This window comes from Microtus ochrogaster, linkage group LG3, assembly GCF_000317375.1.
Source record: "Microtus ochrogaster isolate Prairie Vole_2 linkage group LG3, MicOch1.0, whole genome shotgun sequence".
Taxonomy (NCBI): domain Eukaryota; kingdom Metazoa; phylum Chordata; class Mammalia; order Rodentia; family Cricetidae; genus Microtus; species Microtus ochrogaster.
Window position 1 is genome coordinate 14,032,975 of NC_022029.1, and position 26,522 is coordinate 14,059,496.

Sequence of the window (26,522 nt, forward strand, 5' to 3'; positions counted from 1 at the left end):
ATGCATTTTTGCAAAACCAACAGCGTGTCAGGTGTGTGGTGTGTGGTAGATGGTACATATGTGTCTTGTATGTGTTGTATGTTATATGTCTTGTATGTACTCCTTTGCTGGAGAACTGCGGTGGACGGGAGGCAAAGAGAAGGCTAGCAGCAAACTGTGTTTGCAGGGGTTTCAGGTGAGCGCAGTGGATCTTGAAGATGGCAAGGTGTTTTTCCAGGCATCTAGAAAGAGGTGGATGGAGCTTAGGAAATAATGGAAGAGATCTGAGGGGACTCTAGGCCTTGTTGCTGGAACCGGGCCAACCCAGCTCGGCTCCTAATGTGATTTTGGTGGAAGAGGGAAGGCCAGATACACCTCTGAGGATATGATACAAGGTGAAAGGCCAGTGATGCCCAGTCAGGCAGAGCAAGGCCTGGGTCTACCTGGAGTTTAACTGATATTGAGGTGACCCAGAATGGCTTGTGAAGCTGGAAGATACAGAGATAGGAAATTTTAGTCTGGTCACCTCTGATGTAATGGGTCTTGGCTTGAGCCTTCACTGTCCAGATTCAACCTTGGTTATCATGATTCCTCTGGGCTTCGAGTGTAGCCTGAGAACGGGGAGACTGAGGCAGGACACTGGGAGCCCTGGAGGCTAGAAGGGCTGGGAATTCCCTCTCAGACATAAGATGAGTAGGGATGGCAGGAGCCCAGATGTCACAGCAACATTCAATCCAGCAGGGGGCATTGGGTGAGGAGGAGGAGGAGGAGGAGCCAGAAGGAACCAGTTCTGAGTCCCGATTCTGGGATTCGGGTTCCAGATTAGTGACACAGCTTCCTCATCTTCTGGAGGCCCAGTAATACCCATGTGTAGGATTGCTGCAAGCCCTGATCACACACAGAACAAGGCACACGATAATGTGCGAGAAATATTTATGATTCGTGTCAGGAGAGAGGAAGGCTGCAAGCCAAGAAGCATTGGCAATGTATTGCTGGCTAGATTATAAAATAGGCTGCTGAGGGGGGACCATGTCCAAGCTAAACAGAGGAGGTGGTATGGATACGAGCCATCATGGCTGGATGTCTCAAGGCCAAAGCCTGGCACCCCAAACTCAGTGCTCCCCAGGATTAGCCAGGGAACTTGGGAATATGCATTAAAATGTCAGAGGCTGGCCAACAAGGCCACACATAGTCCTGAGATGCTAGGCCATGAAGATGATTTTTTTTTTTTTTTTATGAGATGAATGCCTGAAGTCACTTACAGTAAACCCTGACTACTGTTTTTAATCAATGACTTGGATGGGCTATGAAGGACATAATTCTGGGGGAACTGGGAACAGAGCATAAGAAAAAAACCACCCCCTCTCCAAACAGCACTTGAGATCACAGTGGGCCCATTCAGGAGAGAGTGGAGGGATCTGCTTGTGTCCCCAAACCCAGCTGCCTAATTATGAAGAGATGGCCTTGTGACAAGCTTGAGTTCTACCACTGGGACAGGAGGTGCTATCTATGGGTTGAACAGCTATGTTCTGGGGCTGTAATGCCCAAGGTGGAGGCCGAATAAAGAGTGTTGGTGAGCAGTGATTTGTCTTTAGTCCTGGGTTGTGCCTTTGCCCTTTAGAGGGATCCAGAGTGAGCACTTGTCAGGAAAGTGAAGGGTCTGGAATTCATGAGCTTTAGGGTGGAGTGATGGATGGGTTTGGGGTGTTTATAGCAGAAGACACAGGACTGGGAGGTATCTTCAGGTATCTGTACCAAAGCAGGGTGGGGGGTGGGAGAAGGGACTGCAGGAGCCATGGGTCAGCAGCAGAACCACAATGCTGTGGAAGCAGGAAACCCCAGTCCCGGGGCCAGAGCAACCTAGTGCTCAAGTAACCTCGGGCAAGACCAAATCTCCCTGGAAGGCTGACTTTAGAAACTTGGGGGTCTCACACATCCCAAGCCTGATATCTGGGCTTCTGTAGACCCAAGGATCGGGATCTCTGGAGAAGAACAGAGCACCCAGCATTAGGTGTCTCTGTCAGCTGATGCACACGCACCTGGATTGTCGCTCTCTCTCATCTGTTTGGAGGGCGGCTCATCAGTGTCCCAGGGTGTGGACTGATTGATGGGTGTCTGTCCCCATCGAATGCTGGTCGTGAGTCCCTGGGACTGATTGTCGGCTTTGGAGATGCCGGGAGCCTGTGGAAAGGAGAGGAGAATGGTGAGCATAGACTTTCCCAGGACCTTGCCTGGAACCTGTTATCTCAGCAATACCTTGAGACCTGAGCGTTTTCTAATGGGCTCACGGGCAGAGAGAGAGAGAGAGCCTGTACCCAGTCCCACTAATGCTGGGATTTCTGCCTCCTTCCCAGCAAGGGACCTCCGGACAGAGTATCGACAGGTTTGGCCTCTGATGAGCTCCTGGCCTTTAGGACTCCAAGACAAGGCTGTGCCAGGCGTCTCAACTGCTGCTGCCTATCTTGGGGCAACTACTGCATTCTGTCCTCTGGTGTGGGGACACCTTAGCCCTCAGACTGTCGATAACCCCCGTAACCCAAATGCTACCCACTTATCCAGGGTAGGGGCTGAGCACTGACTGTATCCACTCAGTCTCAGTCCAGCAGGTGCCCGGGGCTTTCACGTGTGGCTACTGACTAAGGAGGTGGCAAAAGGTTCGCTCTGCAGAACGCCACTGTCAGGTGGCAAAGGAGGACCACTGCGTGTTCTCCACCCTGCTCCGACACCTGCTGTTAGAGCCAGGCATCTCCTGGAGGAAGGGCGGGGGGGGGGGGGCTATGGAAACTAGAGGAGGAACCCATGAGCCCTCAGAGTAGCAAGGGGGCTTGCTTGCTGTGTGAGCTCACCTGATTTAGCTTAGAGATGTACAAGGAAAGCTCTCTCAGAATGAAGGCAAACGTCAAAATGACAGTGGCCCCCGAGGCTACAGTCCTGAGAGAATACTGGCTACTAAGAAGTGTGCTTTCCGAAATTTATCATGAGAAGGCGCAATGTTCCCACGGTGACATGGATGAGAAAAGCCGGCCGCAAGGTCATGCCCCATGTGACCCTCCCTACGCAAACCCATCCTGCTGTTGAACACCACTTATGAGAGGGGAATGACCCAAATGTCGGCAGGATGTTACCTTTGGATGTGAGGATTACGGAGGACTTCTTGTCTACATTCTTTTCAATTATCAAAATAAATGATTCCGGGGATCGAACTCAGGGTGTTGTATGTGTTTTCCAAGTGTTCTACCACTGACCCACATCCCCAGATCTTTTTTTTTTTTTTGTATTCCAGGTTGCCTTTGAACACGTGACTTCCCTCTCTCTCACTTCAAAGCGCTAGGCTTGCAGTTGTGTGTTACCACATCTAAATACCAAATTTCTCCAATGGCCATTATTTATAAACAATACAAAAATAAATCCTAAACATATCTCAGAAGCTGGGATAAGGAAATTGGGGCGCAAAGGGGCGAGGATCTCCATGGAGGTAACCTTGAGAAGATAGTCACAGCTCCTAGACACTCAGTTCGTCCTAGGGAAGTGGTGAGCTGGGATGAGGCTGTTCTTCTCCAGGGGCATGCCCAGAAGAAAGTCACAGTAGCTTCTTCGTGTAGAGCCTGACACAGTGATGAACCTGGAGGCAGAGTTCCCTGTGAGGCCCTTGGGCAAGGTGATTCATCTGGGTCCTAGGCCAGGCGCATAGCAGTGGGTGTGAGCAGTAGACCGGGCAGGACCCCTGGAGGCTTGGCTGTATCACACACTTTGGCACACAGAGCCTGCCGCAGGGCCTGCTGGGAGAGCAGGAGCCAGGCAACATTGAGACCTGGGGCAGTGCAGAAGTAATTGCACTTGGGGGCACTTTACCTCTGGACTGTCCTTCAGAGAGGCCACTTCTGGGAACAGGGCTTGGAAAGAGTACGAGAAGGGGAAAAAAAGAACAAATTGAAAAGAAAGAAGAATTCCTTGAGCAAGTGTTCCGATCAGAGGCCCCACTCCTGCTTGTGGCATGGGTGAGATTGACGGGGGTGGTGAGATACAAAAGGGGGGGGTCTGAGACATAGCCACAATGGTGATGAGGCACAGGAAACATGGGGGAGGCTTTCCTTGAGTTCTCTGAAGAGGCAACTTTCCATGTGTGCCCCGGATGGGTGCACAAGCCAGCTAGCTGCAGCCCTTTATTTCCAGGCACCAGGATCACAATGGGGTGAGAGACACAGAAATTGCTCCTGAAACCAGAGGCATCTGAGGGGGAATGAGTCTGTGCTATGTCCTATTCAAGAGCCTTGTTTAGAGGACATGGTTGAACGCTGCTGGGACCCCCGAGCCTCCTTGCCAGCAAGCCTCTTCGCTGACAAGATGGAAACCTTTTCTGCCAGGAGAGGGCGCTGTAGCCCCTCTCTGCTGCCCATGTCCCAGAGGCTTCCCAGATAGGAAACAACAGCTTTCTTTGCTTAAGATTTCAGAGTCCTCTCCCTGCCACAATTTCTGCAATGCTGGGTCTGTAGGACCGCATAGCAACTTAACCAGGGAGGGAAGCCTTCTGGAAACGTGCCTCGAGAGTGCCACTTCTGCCAGAAGCTCTGCTTTTTTTCCCCTTTGAGTTTGGGTCATCAGGTTCTATGCTATAAAACTTTGGAAATTCTAATGTTTGCCCCCAAATGAGGGGAGTTCTGGACCTGAAAAATTGCATCTTTTCCCCAAACACATTGCTTAGACTTACGCAATGTGTCGCTCATGTACGCCTTGGTTTGTTCTCTGGTAAATAACGATTGGGCTGGGGTACTGATATGTACTGACCAGGGCAATGTCTGGATGGGGGCCATTCGGACCCAGGCGATTCCCTCTGTAGACTTTGCTCTCAGCTGGAGCAGACCCCGGTGTACCCCCAAACAGAAGCTGGGCGTTCTGGGTGTGCACAGGCTGATCCACAGCCACAGGGAGATTACCCGGCTGTGGGGCCTTCTGTTTGCCTCTGTGTCTTTCATGATCAGTACAAGCAGTCTCCGAGACCGAAGAAAGCTGCTCCGAAGTCCACCCTCCCCCCCACCCCGCTTTGGAATGATAAATCAAACCACTCACATTCTCCTCTGCACTAGCAACATCTTAAGCTGCAAGCAGTTTGCGGCTCAGGAATTTTATTTTATTAAAAGCAATCAAGTGAATATTCCTTTCTTGATTCTGTCAACAAACAACTTAGATGCAGGAGTGTGCCCTTTGCTGAGAGGCCCAGGGCTTCCAGGGGAACCATATATGGAGAGACCACAGACAGCTTAGATGCAGGAGTGTGCCCTTTGTGGCAACGTCAGGGGCATGCCGGTGAGCCATATATGGACCAGTATAGTATGGAGGCGGGAAGCTTGACCAGGGGGCCTTTCCTCCCGCCAAGAGCTCTAGGTCCCAAATAATCTGCAGATGGCAGATTCTGGAGGTGCCCGGGACCCTGTATGGGCCTGTGATTGCAGCTCTGAACTTCGCTCTTGTAATTTTGAACTCCCACACATCCGGAACTTCTAGAAGCAATCCAGGCTTTTCCCAGCTTGCATGAGGGCTTGCCTTAGGGAAGGAGAACAGGGATGGGGTCTGGATGGGGTCTGGGTGGGCTGCCGGTACAAAGCTCGCTTCCCAGTGGCAGAAGTGGGCTAAGCAGAGTCTCTCTCACTTCTCACCTCCTCCCATTGCCATTCTCTGGGACACCCAGGAAGCCACCCAAGCGGAGACCTTCTGCCTTTCCCTGGCCCTGCTTTCTGCTCCAATAACATGGCGGTACGCATCAGGAGAGGCCCGCCAGCCAGAATAGCCTTCCCCTACTAGCAATGCAGAGTGGCCCTATCTGCCCATCACTGGGCTTGAGCTGGCTTCTCTCAGCTTCCCTTTAATGAGATGCTAATGGGATGCATCATTAACACAGCAGCTTTTTAAACCCCGGCTCTTGTAAATTTTCAAAGGTCACATTTTCACGGTGCCTGACAGCATCCTGCTCCTTTCAGAGACTGAAGAACACTAAAGACCCAGGTCCTTTATGGCTGAAGCTCTGGGAGGCGGAGGCACAGGCTGAAGGCGCCTGCTGGCAGTGGGCCGTCTCCTGGCCCCTCCCCATCCCCCAGCAGCTTCACAGGGCATGAGGGTTACCCTCTTTCAGCTTGGGAGACCAGGTACACAGTGTCACATGGTCTACAGTGCTGCTCGCAGAATGCAAAGATCCCTGGCAGAGGGATCAAGGGAGATGCTACCCAGCAGGGGAGGCACAGGCACTTGAACTCTCATGGAGGACCTTCTGCTTAAGTAGTGCATCCCAAGTCTACAGTAGCCAGAGCCCCTGTTTTCCGCTGGTCAGTCCAACCAGAGAGAGGACATCTCTCGCCATTGCACAAAATATCACAAATATTTGCAGCAGCGGAGTGGCCAGGGAGGTTTGAATGATGATGGGGACTTGGACTCCCTTGGGGCTGTCTTGGTCCGTGTGGTCCTCATCTCTGCCCTGCCCCGAAGGTCCTGTTGACCCTGTCCTGGCAGGCAGACTCCATGAAGACAGATGCTCAGAGCTACGCCTGGCCCAGCAGGTGCTACGCCTGGCATAGCTGTCCCCAGGATGAAAACAGGGTTTAGGAGACACAGCACGGGCCAGCAGGAGCAGTGACATCACTACCGGTTCAAGGAATGAATGAATCTGCAGAACATGCTTTAGGAAGAGTGGGATGTGCAGGCCATGGAGCAGAGCCCTAGACTAGATAGTCTGGTTCTCCTCTCAAGGGACCACCCCAAACGACCCATAGCCATGGATGCTACTGAAGGCTACTCAGAGGCTTGGCTAGCACAATCCACTACCAGTGGTCAGAAATTATTGATTCTCCCTGAGTGCCTGGGTATGGTAGACGTGCAAGATGCCGAGGCTGACTCTAAGGCCATGGATGTCACCCAGGAAATTCCAAATACTGCATCGTCCGCTCTTTCCTCAAGGACATCAAAAGAACGAGGAAATCCTCAAGAGCTTCTGGAAGAAAGGGGCTGGCTGGGCTGGCAGTGGGTCAGGAAAGTTCAGCAGGATTGAATCACATCAACGGATCGGGGCTAAGATCACCAACCACCAAGGGCCCCTGTATCAGCTGGTACATTTCCAGCTTGACACAGGACCGAGCCTGGCTCATCCTCCCACATGACCCATTTCTACAGTTGAGTGGCTGACGATGCCACCTATGGCTCACAGGCCTGCTTCCAGACGGGAACCTGCAGTCCTAGATGCCCTGCCGCTGAGTGGAGCACACAGCTGGTGTGGTTGTATCCACTGAGTACCACCAAGCATGGTGGACCCCATGCCAGTGCTAACTCCTGCAGCTATGAGCACCCTTCCCACCAGAGTGCCTACAGCTCCCCGACTCGTGCCTCAGTTTGCTTCTGTTTTTACTAGGTCTGCTGGGGACCCAGGTTCAGCAACGGTCGAGGTCCTTTCCTGGAAAGTTGTACAAACATCGCCATGGGACTCCTGTTTCAGGGATCTGTGATGATGATTCAGACTCAGAGAGAAACTGCTGGGAGAATCACATGGCGCCTCACTACTGCTGTTGTTAACGGCAGCACCATGCCACGGATACAGAGAGCTACGATAGCCAGGTGTGGTGGTTTATGCTGTCATCTTAGCAGGCAGGAGTCTAGAGCAAGAGGGCTGGTGTGCGTGCAAAGCCAGTCTGGATTACATAGTCAACTGCACGTCAGCCACAGGACTTGTCTGTCCTGTAGGCCAGGGACTGGTTCCGTGGATGCTACCTGGTGACTGGCATCAACAAAGACATTGCAGAATTGTCCCAGCCAGCCTCCCCTGCATCCCACCTCCCCCACATTTGCTAAGATATTAGAAAACATGGCTAGGCTACTAACGAACAAAAAGAAAGGGGGAAAAAAACCGAGATGCACACTCTACTGTGTCTAGTATAAACTACAAGAGATCAAAAGTCACTCATGCGTTACTCTTGGCAAACACATCCTGTGTTATCTGCACCCTTAGAGTTTCACAGAGGATTAGGGGGGGCAGTGTAAACACAGAAGGGGGCCGTTACCGTGTAAATACTAAAAGGAGGACATGCAGCTTCCCTTGGAGCTGCCCCAGATGGGTGGTGGGAGGAACGAAGCCTTGGATGAGAAGCTGAGAAGCCACAGGGAGGGAAAGGCAGGCGGCGAATGTGGCACTTACCACACTCTGAACGTGGTCTGCACCCATGCTTTCTTCACCCAGCGACTCCCTGCAATACCCTCCCAATGGAGAAGACAAGTTTGGTGGGCCCACTCCTGCAGCTCCCGATTACCGAAGGTGGTGACAGAGACTCCACTGACTTGAGCTAGCTCCACAGTGGACAGAGCCATGTCTCCTGACCTCCGTGCACACGTGAAACACTCTCCCTCTGAAAACCTTGCCTGGGAGCTTCTCAGTCAGGATACAATCATTTGACCAGCGCAAACAGAGTGTGGTTTGGGCGTTCGAGCCACCTCAGGAAGCTAGCACAGGCAGGTGGCCAAGACCGGAGGATTTTGGATCCCATGAATTTGGGAGCAGCGAAGGCCCGTCACCTCATTTTTCTTTTTACCTGGAGGTTTCACTCCCGTTGCTTTTCTGAGAAGAGCGGGAGCTAGTGCCTGCACATGGCACAAGTGGAGAGGGCTCAGGCACCTCTGGCCACTGGCTCTCGGACTACTCTGGGGAATCAGTCATATGACAGCAGCCGTCAGCTCCACCGCTGAGCCTAGCTGGCCAGCCAGCCTTTGCAAACAGCACACTTCCCCTTTCCTCCCAGCATCCCTCTCCTTGCAAGACTCTTAGGGCTTTCCTGATGCCCAGGTCAACCTGTGTGGAGCGGTGGAGGCCAGTGTTAGGTAAACGCATTCCTGCTGGGACCCGAGTGGACCTACTTGCCAGGGGTGTTCGTACACAGTGGTGGACGCTGGAGAAAGCAAGTTTTACTCACAGAACGGTGTGCTAATGGTGGAATTCATGTATGGGTGAAAGATCCTTCGGTGTCTGAGTGCTTTTCGATTGAGCCCATGAGTATGTTCCCAGATTGGCAGGCTTTTTCATTCCAGAACTGTCCAGCCACTACCACTGACGCAATCTCCAACCCGAGGCCCATGAGTTGCACCTGGGAGGATTGCTAGACATGGACTGTAGTCCTAGAGGTTCTGATTCCGTAGCTCTGGAGCAGCTGGGGACCCCCGGAATGTGTCACTTTAGTAAGCCTACAACATTGCTGATTCAGGGAGTTCTCGGCCCCACCCTAAGGAGCAACGACAATCTTTCTACCTATGTCTCCAGGACTGGGCGCCCGAGTCTGGAGTCCTAGGGGCTATAACTGCTTATTGGGTCCTGACTGGGACAGATTCAGAGGCCTTGCTCCTGTGGTTCATGGGAGCCAGCTTTCTGGGGAGGCCGCTGTCAAGGACTCCTGCTTTGGGCCTTGGTTTTCAGGAATCAGAGAATCCGTTACATACAAGGCTATCAGAGGAGCTCAGCTCTAGTTTCTGATTGCTGTTGAGCCACACACAAGAAAAGCACAGTCAAAGTCTTGGTGCTGGGGCGGGGTCTCCCGTGACCCTCCTACCCTCTTGAGCCAGGATGCCCTCTCTTGGCCCCAGGCCTGTGTGCCTGGCCTTCCCTTCTGAGCTCTACTAGAATGCACTGCAGAGTCTGATGAAATTTCTAATAATACTAACCAATGATGTGTTAAATTGAGACACTTCTGGCTCGGCCGCCGGAAACCACACGATGGTTTAAAGGACCACTGCTTACCTTTCTCTATCAATTTGCTGCTAAATTACTGCTTTCAGAGAAACTTATAGAAAAGTAATTCTTTATTTAAATTTTAATTTCCATCTTGTCATTTTAAATATATATTCAGATTCCAATCATATTACAGAATATGATGATGTCTCTGGCGGGTAAATGACCCTGCTAGGAGCCTGGGTGGGTATGGAGGATGCGAACAAGTGGGTGGGGAGGCGAGGCTCAGCAAGGAGCGAGAGACCTCGCTTAGCTGGGGTGGCAGACAGACCTTCAGAGACCTATGCTGGTCGCAACCCTGCTCGGTGACCCCCTGACTTTGTGTGCAGTCCTGAGGGCCACTTGTACATGCTTTTAGGTGGAACCGCCAAGCTCTTTGCCATGCTCAGATCGCTGTGTGAACTGAGCAGAAAGCGAATGCCAGATGAAATGGGGCTGCTGGGCCAGTCACCACCCTAACAGCTCATATTTAACCACCGCCCACAGGCCAATGGTGGGCATAGCTCATTTCCCTCCAGGAAGAATTCTGTATTCTTCCCACCATCTTATGGACAACAGTCATACGGTCCAGCCAAGTTCAACAACACTCCAGGGTGTGAAACTTCAGGCTTTTACCCAGGCCTACTCTACCTGTATTCATCCACTTTGGGTTGCTATAAAACAAAACAAAACAACCATCTGAAGGCCAGTGATATGGCTCGGTGGGCAAGGACATGGCTGCCAAGCCCAGCGACCCAAGTTCTATGTGATGGATGCAAATGGTGGAAGAAGAATTCTGATGGCTGAACGTTGTCCTCTGACTTCCATGGGAGTGCTGGAGATTGCATCCCTGCCCATTGAACAAACAAACAAATAAATAAATGGAATAACATTTTCTTTTTTTTAAAGAAACTACCCAAGATTGGGTACACATTCTAAGGAAAGGCGATGAGTGACATTACTGTTCTGGATACTCAAGAGCATAGGTGCCTGCAGTCTGAGAAGTTCTGGGGAAGGGGACTCACGGTGGGAAGGCTTACTAAGGCAGGGAACAGTACAGAAAATGTCATCTGTCTGCACGAGAACTTGGGGAGAGGCCACACACCCTCTTGATGACAGACCACTCTGGAGGGGACTCATGCTACCACACCACCCACCCACTCCCTCTTGAGGGTTGAATCCCTATGACCTAGTTATTTTATACTGGGCCCCAGTGTCTTAGAACCACCATGCTTTCCTCAGACCATCACATGCTCTGGGGCAGTCAGAATATTCCTGGGTCACCTCGTTGGGGTGGACACCTCATCAGTGGATTTAGTCACGTCGAGTCTGCCCCACCCATACCGTCCTACTCTGTTGGGTAACGCTTTTAGCCCTCCCTAAGAAACTGCAGGATGCTGGCCACAGTCAGTCCTTTCTCCACTGTATCCATCAAACTGTGCCTCCTGCTCTGACCCTGGTAAGATACTGGTGTCAGGAGGCCAGGTACATTGGCTTCCATCATCTCTCTTGTAGGCGGGCATCACAAAGCATATTCCTTCTCTCTATACTCCCCCCTCCCTCCCACTTAGAGCTTCTTCCCTTTGGCTTCTCAACATTAAGCGGAGCAAAAAATATATGGTCCTTTTGTCTTCCATGGGCCTCCTGTCCCTTCTTAGACTGCGGCTACCCTGCCCCAGTGCTAGAAACACTTGATATTTATATCTGCTGGTGCTTAGCTTCCACACCCATCTCTTTGACTTCAACTTGAGTGAACCCACCCTGTCTCCATGACAATCACCCCTCACTGCCCACCCCTATAGCGATGCCTATCTTTCCCTCTGATCCCTAATACCAGGTTCCTTGTTCCTTGACGTCCTCTTCCCATCTCTTTCTGTCTTCCGCACTTTCCTTCCTTTAAATTTCACTCACGCCCTTCTCTGCGGAGTTGCTCATTTCTTCTGCCCCCCAGTTCCTGGCTTTGTGTCGTGCCTACTGTCTACACCAGCCCCAGGCATGTTCCCTCTCTCCCAAGTCCTGTTTGGGTCCCTTCTTCTTTGACAGTTCTTTCCCTAACAGGAAACACTTGTACGGTAGACCCATCTTCGCCAGAACCCTGCTTTCTGTAGTATTCAGGGAGTGCGGAAGCCCCATCTTCGCCAGAACCCTGCTTTCTGTAGTATTCAGGGAGTGCGGTAGCCTCATCTTGGCCAGAACCCTGCTTTCTGTAGTATTCAGGGAGTGCGGTAGCCCCATCTTAGCCAGAACCCTGGCTTTCTGTAGTATTCAGGGAGTGCGGTAGCCCCATCTTAGCCAGAACCCTGCTTTCTGTAGTATTCAGGGAGTGCGGTAGCCCCATCTTAGCCAGAACCCTGCTTTCTGTAGTATTCAGGGAGTGCATTTGCTTTTCCTCTTGCAACATCAAAGTCTAAGTCCTCGGAGATGTCTATGCTCAAAGTTCAGCAAAGAAGGCTTCCTTTGCAGACGGAAAGCAGCCGTGGACAGGGCTGGCTTCTGCACTGTGTTCCTGCACATGCCCTGTCCAGATCTCCCTGGGCCCCTTGCTCTAAACTCCCTTCCATGATGGGTCTCACGGACAAAAGAAATGATAAATCTGGCAGAACCTTACAACTCCCCACTTTCAACTTTCCTCTAACAACTTTCAACCGAAAACTTCTTAGCCCTATTTCCAAGTAACTTTTCATCCATTACAAAACCCACAATTTTTTCAAAGAGGCTTTGAAATAAGATCACCTAGAAAAAAAAAAGCCTATCACAAATGAAAGTCTTTGAAAAGAAAGAGGCCCTTTCCTGTGCTTCAGCTCCCCTCTGATACCATTCCCTTTCATTTTACAGGAGGTGCAGGGCAGGCCTGGCCCTGGGCGGACGCCTGTGATGTGGGGGAGCCAGTGGCCCAGACGGACACACAGGAGAGAGCTGGAGCAAGGGGCAGCTGCTGTGGAGCTGGGCCAGGCCTTTCATCCCCCCTCATTCAATCAGCCCTCACAGCGCCCCCAACTGCTGCTCCTTGTAACCTGCCTGTGGCTCTCAGAGGCTTCCTGTCCCACCCCCGCAGGTTCCCATTCACCTGGGTATTGCTTTTCCAGCACACACTCGAGGCTTGTCTTCATTCTTGCTCACCAAAGTGGGCGGGTAAGGGGGCGGCCAGAAAAGCCCCTCCTCTGGCCTTTGATGGGACATTTCCCAAATGCCAACCCAGCAGGCAGTAGGCGTGGGACCACTTCTTGCCCCAGGGTCAGCTTCTGACGCGCAGACACACACACCTGACAACACCCACTTCTGAAAAGGAGTCTTTGTTGACTTCAGATTTAGCATCGTGGAGAATTTGGTGAATGGAAGTCTTCCGTACTGGGTGGGTGTGCTAGACCTGCCTCTGGAAAGACACATTGGCTCCCTGACTGGACCACCTGTTAACTGGGCCTGGCCCTCTCCTGGGCCTCCCAGCCACCCAGGGGAGACAGGAGATCCTTTGGAACAGTTTGGCCATGGGCTGGCCTGGCCTGTTGCTCACCAAGGCCTCTCAGTCCCCTTCCCAGGGGACATTTTAGAATTGACCAAGACCTCCGCATTGGTATGGTCCATTTTAGTCACAAAGGACCTCCAAACTGAGTCCCAGCCCCTTCTTGTAGAACCTTCTAACACCTTTACCTGACCGTCGGGAAACATTCCCATTTTCTTAGTTGTAACTGCAACAGATCATTATTATAATTATTTTTTTTATTTATGAAGGCTTGCTGGGCAGAGAGAACCATCCCTAGTTCTCACACACTCTATATGAGAATGTCATTGACCGGGATCAGGACTTAAAGCCAGGCGACACAATCTTGACAGACATCTTCAGCGACCTCATTAGAGGCCTAACGAGACAGGACTGCGTCAGAATCGCACTGAGGGGCATTCAGGACCAAGAAGCAGACAACACAGCGCAGATAGCCTTGTCAGGCTCTTCCTCAGGCAGTCAGCACAGTGGAAGGCGTAGAACCAGTCTTATTAGACGGACGTAGAGACTCTCAGAACCCAAACTTACAACCGGCTACAGCATGGGCCTCCAAATTCGGTGGGATTCCCCAGTGTGGACATTCTAGATGAGATGCATGCCATGCGGGACTCAGTTTACCTTCCTAGGCACCTGGTGCTCTCTCATTGGGCTTCTGCCTGCATGTCTCTGTCGTGATAGCAACCCGTGACCAGGCACAGTCTGAAGGCAAGGGGCTCCCTCTGACCCAGTCTGGCTCAGCTTCCTTTCGGTTCGTAACGGAGGCTGTGAAAGGGGTTTTGTTTATGTATGTAGGACAATCCTCTTTCAGCATTGGCTCATCCTCTCTTTAGGCTCTGGTTTATCTCACTGGGCACGTTGACTCTATCATGCTTAGGAGGACTAGGAGAGGACATTGGGAAAGCCTCAAGAGGTGATGGAAGGGACAAGCAGTACAGAGAAACAGCAATTCTGCCCTGGCATTGATGGAGGGTCTTCTTTTCCTCAGACTGACATTAAGAAGTGGGGTGAGTGAACAGCTATGTGTACCCCTTCTTCCATTCTGCACCCAGCCAGCCAGCCAGCCACCAATCCACCTATTTATCCATCCACCTCTACATCCGCCCATCCACCCACTTAGACACTCATCCACCAACCCACCAACTCATCTTTCTATCCACCCACCCATTTCGCTCTTATTAAGACACTAACCTGTGCTAGAGACACAGCCTTGAGCAGTCTCTGGCTTCAGAGAGCACAGTTCACTCGTAATCCTCACATCTGTAGGAACCAGACCCGTGAATAGGCTAGTTTCCGAGCTCTCAAGGCCTGCGCAATCTTTGAGGCCACTCTCTGGTTGTCCTGCTCTGTTCCAGACTGTCTTAGTTCAGGATGCAACAACACAAGAGGACATCACACACCTAGTATAGCTGGGCAGCTTTAACAGCAGACATTTCTAGAGGCCGGACTCCCAGAGATCGGGGTGGCACCATGGTCTGTTTGGGGAAGATCCCTCCTCCTGGCTTACAGAGACTGAGCACTGACGTGAAGGCAGACAGAATTCTGCCGTCTTTTTCTCATCATAGGAGACAAAGGCCATTATATTAGGAGGGAGCCACCCTCGCGGTCTCCTCTAAACCATAATCTCTTCCAAAGTTCTGGACTCTAAAAATGATCACGATGAGGGCAAAGGCTGCAACCTGTGGATTTTGGGGGATAGAATTCAGTCCACGACACCCACACAGCAGGCACGCAGTGGGTGTTCAGCAACGAGCCTGTATCAGTCTATCTGTCTGTTGTTTCTCTGGTTCCACTTTGCCCGCCAGACCCTGGGGGTGTGTTTAATGGAGAGAGTTCCTCTCAGACCTGACTAGCATGTCAATCAGCACCCCCACCAGCCGGAACTCTAATTTTTAGATCGCTTCCCCGTCAGTCCCCACCCCCAACGACATAATCTCCATGATCTCGAGTCTTTCCCGAACACTGTTGAAAGGCTTGTTGTATTTATCTCTGTAGAATCCGCCGTGCCCCTGTGCAATTTTCCATTGTCATGGTTCATTTTAATTTCCTCTAAGGCTGTTGGCCACTCTCGTGTTCAGAAATAGCTTGTTCCACTTTATAAAAGTGCTTAAAATATGCAGACACGAGAAGTTTCCTTTGCTTGTGCCTAAACACTGCCCTATGTGAAATGAGTTCCACATCTTGTCTTGTGCTGTAGGGCTGACCACAGGTCCTGTGGCTCCCTGGAAAGAAACTCTGTAGGCAAGGTTCAAGGGCACAAACGGGATCCAAGAATGTCTGGTGGGAATTTTCTCAGCCTGGCTCATGGCACCATGGGCCTTCGGAGTCAGCTGCCACCTCTGGCACCCTCACAGTGCCCAGAAGTCCCTACCAGTCATTTCACCCACGTTCCCTCTTTCCTCTTTGCAATACAGAGGGTTTGACATGTCTCTCCCAAACCCATGTCTTAAAAGCTCATTTCCCCAGCTTGGTGTGAGGACCTAGCAAGAGGTCTTAGGTAGTTACGGAGATGCAGTTTCTTTTGCAGGTTTGCTCCTGGCCGCCACTAGGTGAGTGGGTTTGCTTCACCCCTGCCTCCCACCCCGCCATGATGTACTGTGTAAGTCCAAAGCCACAGGGTGACGGATCGTGAAGGAAAACTTGGAAAACTGTGGGCCAAGATAACGTCTTTACAGGTTTGTTGCTGTCAGGGAAGGCTTGTAACACCGATCTTAAAATAGTCATGAGAATTTCTTCCCCCAAAGACAAATTTCAGTGAAAAATGCCCCCCCCCCCAGGGACAAGGTGGAAGCGGTGGTCATGGGGGGAATGTCGACAAGTGGCAGCGGTCATTGCTAGCAGGGGACCCCAGAATTTGCAAATGTTAAGGGCCTTTTACAAGAAGGGAGGCTCTCCAAACACTGCTCTTTCTTCTGAGTTCGTTTTCTCTGGGTTGCTGAGGCCCAAGAATTCCCTCCAGGAAAGGATGAAGGAATGGAAAATAGATTGGATCTACATTCAGGATCTCTGGAGAGCCAAGCTTTCAGGGGTACCAGGTCACAGCCAGGGCACATAGTCTCTGTGGCTAAGCTAGATTACAGGGAAAAGATTAGCCATGCATCGGGCTTGGAGACGCAGTGACCAGGAAGAAGAACACAGGTCACCTTTCTTTTGCTTAAACAATCAGAGTCTGGGTGGCTGAGAGATACTGGCATGAGACTGCGGGTGAGTGGCCCCATCACAGCCCTAGTCCTGTCTTGCTCTTGCTCCATGTTTGGTCCTCCTAGGGCGGGAAAGGCCAGAAACTGTTGGCCTAAGGACTTTGGTCCTCAGTGCTCCAGAGATGCACAGTTGTAGGCAGTTACGATCAGAGCCTAGAACTTGGGGTCACATGGAATACAAATGGCTTTTTACTAGAAGTTGGGGATCACCTCAGCATTATCACCCCTGGAAAGGGGGGTTTGAGTGCTTTAAGCCCAGCCTTCTGACTCATTGGCAATGGGCTTTAGTATCAATGCCAAAACTTTCTATGACTCTTAGAGAGATAACCCATAGATATACTGATGGCTATCCATACATTAAAAACAGAAATGGAGGCTGGGACTGTGGGCCCAGTCAGCCTGCAGTCGCTGAACCAGCAAGCCACAGCCCATCCCTAGAATCACACACACACCCCAAGGGCCCGGGCACACACACACATACACACGCAGACACCCCTACCTCTAGCCTACTTGGGCTGCCAGGGGCCTGTAGCCCCACAGTGAAGGAGCAGCTGGCAGATGCTCCGTCTGCCCCCAGAAACTTTCCTTCCTCCATGGTTCCAGAACACAGAGTCTCCCGTGGCCACTTTGAGTTTCCCTCCCAGATACTCTTTCCTAAATCAGCTTCCAATCTGACTCATTTCAGTTTTAAAACAAGAAAACATCAACAAACACTATGCAGGGAAACAGATGGTAACAATTACAGGAGGGGAGAAAACAGAGCTCGCTCCCTCTACCAGGGGCATGGAAACATATTGTTCCCCAGACAGCGGTTGTCTTCCAGTCACTCCTGTGTAGATGTGGGCATGGGGCTCTCTCTGGGGCCATCCCCCTATCAAGGGACAGGTCAGCACTGGAGGGGTCACCAGGGCTACAGAGCACCTTGAAGCCAGTCCATTGGAAGCCGAGACTTGGTGGTTCTCCAGCGAGGGAAGAGAAACCATTCCTGAACATTCTGGGTACCCTTACATGAACCTGGTGCCCTATCATCAGAGGCCTGAGCTCAGGGGGTGCTGGCTTCATGCCCTGCACACTACCTATGGCCGGCTCTTTCCATTTCCTCACGTCACTATGTAACGCACCAGGCCATATGCTCCCAAAAGCAGGGGTTATTCTCTCTACTGGGTGACGCCTAAGACCTGGGCTCTGGCTCAGGCTGCTGGTTCAAGCTCAAGGACCATTTAAGAGTGGGGAGCCCTGGGGTGAACTAAGCAAACTGCTGGTGCCATCCTTGCCTCACCCCTGAGAGACAGCTATTTCAAGTCCCCTCCTCGCGTGACTGTGAATTAATGTGTGCAGAAGACCCACTGCAGCACCCAGAGCATAGTGGGTGCTGCGTGCTGAAGAGCCGACAGCAGTTTACTCCCCCTGCAGATGGCCAGCTCCGCGCCTGGTGCTCAGTAAACAGCCCTAGGAGCTTGCCAAGCGGCAGGCTGAGGAGGCAGCCTCCAGCTGGTCCTGAAGGCAGGGGTGACACACACCCCACCAAAGCTGACAGGATAAGCCCTGCTGGTGGAGTTGGGGGCTGGAGGGTTGGCTCTGATGGCAGGTGCCCGGAGTCCTCAGTGAGATTTACCATGCGATTTGCCAAGTGTTCCATCCTTTGCTGTAAAGGTAGGGTGAGGGCTTTGCTCTCCAGGACATCAAACAGGTAGAGAGTCAGCCAAGAAAACAAAGGCAATTCAGAGAAGCCCAGTGCTATGATTGGTCCCTGTCTGGCAGGGGTATGGGTGGGTTTTTATTTTTTTATTTTTTGGCAGGAATGAGAATATAGGCTCAAGAGATGGGGATGACATGCCCTTCAGGCAAGGATACACAGTGCTTTTGGGCGGGGTGAGGGGGTCACAAAAACAGGATATAGTAATAGGGCTTGACCCATTCCTTCATAACATGAATCTCTGTTTCCTCATTGGCACACTGCGATTTGCAGGCTCTGGATCCCAGGCCTGGTTAAGATTCTGGAAATTGTATCCATCAGTTCCTAGGACCACCCAGGGCTTGCTGCTGGCTGCCCGCTGTATACCTTTTGGTGACGTTGGGATCAGACTGTTCTGAACGTTGTTATGTTCCTTGACACAGTCTCACACCCTCACGGAGCAGAAACAGCCCCCACCGCGCCGGTGACCGTGGATGTTCTCTCACAGGTGTCCTGCACATGTTCACCTACCTCGGCTGTCACACATGTGTCTCCCCATGTATCTCGGCATGTAACATCTGCTTCTGGCTTTCTGCCAAACTCCCAGCCTTGGCACAGACCGTGGCCGCCCCAGAGGCATATCATCCCAGGCTGACTGCGAGTGTCAGACAGAAGCAAGTTGGGGCAGCTCCAGGATGAAGGACTCTTTCCCTTCCTCACCCCATCTAGGGGTACCCCACGCCAGCGTGTGTCACAGCCCCTTTGGAAGTACTCCTAAAGTAGAGAGGGGCACCCTCAGTTCTGTCTGCTGTTTTCAGGGTGTGCATTTCCTGCCTGGGGAGTCTGTCTCCTTCACACCAGAGCTGAATGTTCCTCTTCCCCACTTCTCTCCCCATCAACTCCATCTCTTCCTTTCTTCTTCCCTCCACTTGTCCTTTCCCTCCTTCCTGCTTTCTCTTTCGTCCCCCGTCTCTTCTCTCTCCTCCTCCCCACTCCTTTTTCTCTCTCTTATCTCCTTCTCTGTCTGTCTGTCTGTCTGTCTGTCTGTCTCTTCCTCACCTTCCTCCTCTACCAGGTGTTCCAGCTAGCCGCAGTAAGCAGCCCTTCCATCTCTGCTAAAACCATTGCCAAGCTCCCCAGAAGGCAGCGTAGAGGGAGTGCAAAGACCCAGGCTAGCCTGGAGCACAGCTTATCCCTGTGGGGCCTCGTCTGAAACAAATAAAGGCAGCTGAGAAGCAGCACAGGGCCTTAGCATGAATGGCATCTCCATGCCAACTGCTCCCCCAAAGCGCCTCCTTCGGGGAGGTCAAGTGGGCAGATTCCTCACCTTTGGGGTGAAAACAGAACACAGATTTGAGGCTTCGCAAGGCCAGTCCCTTCCCGTGCACATGCTCCGAGCCAGGAGGGCCCGGGTTTGGAGCACTCAGCTCCATTAAGGTTGCTCCTGCGCTGGGCTGGGGCATTTAGCTGCCGACCGGAGTACTGAACTCATCATCTCGCTGGATCTCTGGATGTGGGCTCCTGGAGCCAGAAATCAGGCTTTGTTTGTTCTGGGAGAGGGCACTTAGCAGAATGGCAGCAGAGCCCTGGCTATCTGTCTCCGGGGTGTGGCCTCCACCCTTTAAAGGCTCTGTGAGCTCTGATCCCCCTCTCTGACACTGTGGTGGGTCCCTGCTTATGCAGCTGGTCTTATTGCCCTATTAGCTCCGTCACCTCTCTATTCTAGACCTCGAGCATCAAAAGGCCTATTCCTCACCTGTACCACTGGCCCAGTTTGTTCCCAGGTGGGTTCTCCATCTCCTTCGGAGCCCAGGCCTGCTTTTTCTGCTGTGCGATACTCCCCAGAACTTCCCTGCTCCCTATCCCCAGAGCAGGAACTTAGAACCCGGCCTTCCCTGCCTTCCCCTTGCACTGGTCCCCTGTGGGTGCTCCTGTGGTTTATTCCAGGAGTTTGACCACCCAACTCCCACCTCCATACCTGCTTTGAGTCTTTGTCCTTTCCTGGCTCCCAGGATGGTCACTTGCGGTGTGTGTGTGTGGGTTCCCTGTTCTCTGTTTTGCAAAGTAGTCACTTTTCTAAAACATAAACTGGCCACATCATTGTCCTCCCAAGTCCTTCTAATCCTACAGCCTATGGGGCCAGCCTGGACTCTCCTCCACCCGTGATCTGCTGGTCCCTGGGATCACCTCTGGCTCCAGTTGGGACTTCATTTCCACGAGCCTGCACATGCAGTCTGTAAGTCTTGCAAGACTTGCCTGCCGTGTGTCCATCCGCTGGTGTCCCCTCCGGCAGGCCTTTCTCCCCTTCCCTGAGCCAGAGTAGAGCATCTCCTCTACAGCTTGAGCTCAGGTGTGCCACCAGATCTGAGTTCCTATATGCTCACTATCTTTTCCCCCAGGGCATTATGAATTCCTCTGAGTAGAGACTGTCCTTGGTCTCCAGGATGGGGGCTAAGCTATGGCTAGTGTGGACTGAAAGGGGGGACTCTAGCTGGGAAGTTTCCCTCGGTACTCTGAAGGGGGTGGGCAGGCAGTCTAGATTCTTGTAGTTGGCGCTTCTACCAGTGCCTTGGCCACGCCTCCATGTCCCTGTCTGGTGCCGTTCCAGGGCAAAACAAGTTCTGAGTCCCTTCTAAGCAAGTGCCAGCATGGAGTCCTGGCAGCAGACATTAATTTTTTCCACAAGGGGAGGTCTCCTGGTGTTCTTCCCCATGACAGGCACTTCCTACTTCTAGACCTCAGTCTCTTCCACCACCGCATAGCCCTCCTGCCTTCAATCCCACTGGGACCTGGTCTGTGGTCAGAAAGGAGCCACAGCCAAGACCCATGTGAGCTGATCTTTCATCTGGCCTCTCCCTGCTGCCACCTTAGTAACTTTGAAGTCCCAGTAGCCACATAGGCCCAGGTCTGAAGCAGGCCCCAAATGCTGCAAAGGAAGCAGGCTTTCAGTTCACCCCAGCAGATGTCCCCCAGGAGGAGTGGACAGGTTAGGTTCAGAGCCTTCTCCTGAGATCCAGGAGAACCTCAGTTATAAACTCTAGTCTGAAAGCAGGTTGAAAACCCAAGGGGAGCTGGCGTTTCAGTTCATTTGAAGGCAAGACAAAACAAAACAAAACAAAATAAACAAACAAAGACCAGTGTCCCAGTTCAAGGAGCTCCCCTTAGTCAAAGTGGACCAGCTTGAGGTTCCACTTAGGCCTCATGGTGACTGGTCTGAGGGGACATTGGGACCAACCACCTGCTTTTCCTCTGATAACTGATGACAGATTCAATGATAATGTCCTCCCCAGACATTGCTGCAGACATCCCCAGAATAACATTGGGCTGAATATCTGGGAGGGAGGCCAGTCAAAGTTGACACATAAAATTAACCATCAGACTATCTCCTATAACCCCCACAATTATATTGCTTTTGGTTGAATTTTTATTGGAATCTGTGCTCTGGGTAAGAAGTGTCCAGGTGGGGAGTGACTGGGAGAGGCAAACAAGAAGAACATTAGGTAGGGCTGGAGAATTCCTTGCATGAGGATGGAACTTTCCCTTTGAGTCTCCCCAATAAATTCTGTCCATGCCCCCGCCCCCCAATCCCAGGAGACACTGTGTGTGACTCTCCTCCACCCTCCCACCCCCAGGGAAAGGAAAGAAATAATACAGTTCCTGGCACATCTGCTCCCACACCTCGGCATATGCTCCGCCTAGCTAGCTTCCTATCTGGGAAAACCACAATGGGCAGGCAGTGTCTTCTACTCCAGATCCCTGGGATAGCTCTACTCCAGATCCCTGGGGTAGCTCTACTCCAGATCCCTGGGGTGGCTCAGGGGGCCCAGCCTTCCCATGCTGAAGCTTGAAGCATTACTACAACATCAAAAATGTTCCGCTGGCAGTTTCCAGATTCCTAAAAAATAGATTCAAAACATCTTTAATACTCTCTGAAGAAGCGATATATCACAGGAAAAGCTGTAACCTTTCGTATTGCTGATATTATCCAGGCCGTGGGCTGGCTGGGAAGTTAACCGCAGCCAGTTCTTATTCCTAGTGGTGGTGACTGCTGCCCCAGGTCCAGGACCCTTCCACCCACCATTGGTGGAAGCGGCTGCTTGAGTATTTGCCTAATGCGTTTTTTTACAGAATCTGAAAAGAGTCACAGGACTCAAAGCAATGATTTCCAAGAAACAGTTTTCTCCTTTTAACACAACGCCCCTGAAAATAATACCGCCTGTCTCAAGCAGTAACACGCCCTGTATGGAATACATTTGCCTGCTTTCCTGCCTCAACGTGGAGCCCCGAGAAAGGACCTGGGACTGAGCCTCTGAAAAAGCCAGCCAGCCCCAGGGAGAGCTCAATGGATTAAGTATGACTGTGGTGATGACCAGACACCAGCATGCACTGGGGTGTAAGAGTGTGCAGAGACCTCTCTGCAGGTGACTCCTTCAGGGTCTGTGGCAGGTGCCACACCTGGCCAGAGGAGCACAAAAAGGCAGGAAATGAGACACTTGTGTGCACTGTCTTTTCTTTCTGAAGGTTGGCATCCTGAGTAATCAACACAAGCAGAGAAGAGATAAGAGCCAGAAAACAGCGCATGAGACGCTTCCTTTACCTCTGACAAGTGGTATTCTGTCGCCAGGGTAGTCCTGATTCTCCATCTTACAGTTTAAACCTGGCCTAGCAAATAGGCTGAGATAGGGTCACTGCTCTGCTTTCTACAGAGACAGAGCCTAGGCACAGGGAACAGACGCACAATGTAGGCTTCCCCTTTGCTTTTCAAGCCAGACGTTTCTATGTGATTTTCTTGCCGTCTGCCCAGCTCTGAATGGGCCCTACTGTGACCAGAGACACTGATATGGTAGAACCCTCAAAGCCACAATTCAGGTGCTTTGTGTTCTTGGGTGGACTGCTGGACTTCTCTGAACCCATGGGAAGGATCAGAATGAGAGATGGGCCGGAGAAACGCAAAGCAAAAACCACACTGAGATTCTGTCTCACTGATGGCTAGCATCAAGAAAACAAACAAGAAATGATGGTGAGGATGGGTGGAGGATAAGACCCTCCCAAAGTGCTGCTGAGAATGTAGCCACCGTGGAAATCAGTATGGCAGTTCCTCAGATAACTAAGCTTGTGCATAATCCAGCTGTATCACTCCCAGGTGATACTGGAGCAATCCAAGTCATCCCCCAGTCAAGATACCTGCATGTTCAAGCTTATTGCAATCCTAGTCACCAGAGCTAAGCGATGCAATCAGACTAGGGATCCGCCACTGGGTGATTGGCTGAAGAAAATGTGGCAATATATACACAGTGGAGTATTATCTAGCCACGAAGAACGTCATGTCACCTGCCGAAAAGCAGATGAAACTGGAGAAATAACTCAAACACGGGAAGACAAATACCACATCTCCCTATCACACATGGAGTCTAGATGTTAGCTACAACAAAAAAGACAGGAAAGAGGAGGTAGGGGAACCGGCAGTGTGGAGGAAGAACGGGAAGATAATGGGGGATGAACGTGGCCAAACGACATTATATACACATACGAACATTTTATAAAGTAGCCCTTTATTTTTTGTAATTAATATATGCTAATAAAAGACACACACATGCACACATGCGATGTACACACACACACGTATGCACACACACACATGTGCATGGACACATACACACAGCCATCACATACACAGAAAAGCAAATGCCAAAGCCACATCCTAGGTCTGGCATAAGGTCTGTTCCCCATCCCTCAAATAATAGCTTCTATTATTCTTATCACTCTAGAAAACGTCTTTGTGAATTGTTTGCTCGATGATTGCAACCATGTTTCTTTTTAATAAAATCTTGATTTCAAAAGGGCCCGAGGGCACGCTACCTCGGGAGTGTGTGGAAGATAATATTTAGAGACTTGCTAAATCTCTCCTGCTAACGTACAATGCTGTGTTTGTGTTTTCACCTTTATCTTTCTCTAGTTTTTCTTGCAAGAAAGGCGACTTGGAAGAAGGGAGAATGCCAGGGTCCTGACAACCTCTGCAGCCTTCCTGCCACAGCACTGAAGAGTCGCGTGAGCCCCAGGCTGGGTGTGACCTTTGCAGGACACCCTAGAAGAACAGAGGACTGACTGGTCGCTGCTACCTGGGCAGGAGGTGACCGGAGCTCGTAGGGCTGTGACTGGGGAGAAGGAAGGAAGGAAGGGAGTGTGACACTGTGCATAGGGCTAAAAGGTCCATGCCAACAACTGGGTCCCACGAGCCCAGTAAGGTCATTCATGCTTAAGGGGACTGCTGACATTTGGGATCCATTAATAGGAGGCATTGTGAATGCAAGACCTGGAGGTCATACAAAGCCCAACTCCCAGCAGAAGCGGAGTGGATCCCAGCAGACCTTAGACCTTAGGATAATCTATGGATAGGGAAAAGGAAGTAGCCATGGCCATTTCTGAACAGAGATGGTAGGGAAGAGGCGATGCCCCAAACAAAGCTGCCGCCGCCGCTGAACCGTGCTGATGCGGTCATTTTAATCCAACTTCCTGAGCACAAGTGCTGTCTGCTCAGTGACCCTGACAAGTGCATGGTCACCCAGCTGCAAACAAGGAATGTGGGGGGGGGGCTGTGGATGCGAAGCCACCTAGACCGGAAGAAAGGGTCAGTGCTGGTGGCAGTCAAGCCACACAAGCTGCTGCCTCAGCAAGCCCGTCCGTGATGCGACCCTCAGCAGATGCAAGCCACTCCACTCTGTGCAAAGACCCTCAGTGGATGGACCTGCTCCATTAGGCTTCCATGCACCCACCACCCACTGTTAGAGCAAGGCTAGAGCTCCCGGAGCTCAGCGCCTCCATAAGCAGCAAACACAGAGCTGAGTGCAGGAGGGTGTAGGGTGTTTACCAGGCCGTGTGCAGTGTGGATGTGGGAAGCATGAGTAAAACCCGAGTCAGGGGGTCTGTGTTCTCAAGGCAGGTTTCCCATCTGTGAAATGGGGGTAGTAGTGTCTAGGCCAACAACACAAGCACAGGTGAGGGCTGGTCACACTTCAGGCGAGCAGCATAGAACCTCTTCATGAACACGAGATGCTGCAATATCCCTGAACGAGTGATGAGGTGTGGCAAGAGGGGAGGCTGGACTGTGAGAGGGTCTGGGGACATCTGATGGCTTGAGGAAGCATTTTGGGGGATCCTGTTTGGATGGAGGCCCTCTGGCTTTGCTCTGCAGGGACTGGTGGGTTCTGACTCCCACTGTCAGTGTCTGGGTTCAGGCACCCCTCACCTATTTGGTGTACAGCTGTAGTTTCTCACCCTGGTGGGTTCTGGGCACACCTGAGGGTCCTTCTTCTACTCACTAACCTGCCCCTGCCTCAGCGCTGAGCCTGTGATGTCCTTCCCTCTCCTATATGTGGAAAGCCTTAAGTCTCTGATCCAACAGCACTCCAGGGTGGCAGGCTCTTCCTAATGCTATTCTTTAAAATCTTACACCCAAGTGTGGTGTGACGGTGCATACCTATAATTCCAGAATATGGGAGAAAGAACACCAATTCCAGGCCTTCCTGAGTGACACAAACCAGCTCTAGGCTGTCTTGGGCTGTGTGAGGCCCTGTTTGAAAGACACAAACAGAACAGGGCACCCCACCACACCCAATATCGCATGCTCGTTTTTTTCCAGTTGTGCTTGCAAATGTTTGATTCCCAAAGTATGGGCATTCTCTAATGACTTTGGATAGAATATTCTCTGTGTATCTAAAGTCACATTTACTGTGCTTTCAAATCTTTGGTGCCTTCACTATTTCTGTTTGCTGGTTCTGTTAATTTAGAGGGTATATGAAAAACATCCTAGTGATTAGGAATTAAAAATTTCTCTTGAATTCCATTAATTTTCACTTAATATTTTTCAAGGCTGTGTTCTATGGTCTAAAATGCAAGCAATTACAATTTCTAGATGAACTGAGGTGACTGTAGACGTCTTTCTAGTTTTCTTTCTTCTTTTATGATCTTGGGAGCTAGAGCTGATAAAACACAACAATGAAATATTCTTTCTATCCCTAGTATTTGGGTCAGTAGCTAGCTTAGCAGGTAAAGGCGCTTGCTCTGTAAGCCTGATGACTGAGTTTGGTCCCTGGTACCCACAGTGGGAACAGAAAGCCAAGCCCAAAAGGTGCACTGACCTCTGCAGTCATGCTGTGACATGTATGTGTACACACACACATGCACAAATAAAAATTAAATGTAAATTGTCTTAAATAACAAACCTATTAGGAAAAATTCCTAATTTTGACTTAAAATCAAAGAAACACACACACACACATACACACAGAAAAATATCAAAGATATATATGTACTGTGCTCCTTTGAATCTTTCCATATCATTTTCTCATGAAGGAGTCGGCATGTTTACACCTGCTCTCCTCAGGTTTGCAGGCCATCATTCTGCCTGCTGTCTGTCTGCCCCAATCTCCTATGTTCCCTTTC

At 51.2% G+C, this 26,522-nt stretch overlaps 1 protein-coding gene across 4 annotated transcripts in view; it reads right to left on the bottom strand.

Annotated features, from left to right (window-relative positions):
- Klhl29 (kelch like family member 29) overlaps positions 1-26,522 on the bottom strand; it is a 305,091-nt gene that overhangs the window by 59,618 nt on the left and 218,951 nt on the right. For all 4 annotated transcript variants that reach the window (XM_026786007.1, XM_013351280.2, XM_026786006.1 and 1 more), the window contains one exon: positions 2,019-2,160. In XM_026786007.1, the coding sequence (XP_026641808.1) occupies positions 2,019-2,160 (142 nt within the window). The remainder of the gene's footprint in view (positions 1-2,018; positions 2,161-26,522) is intronic.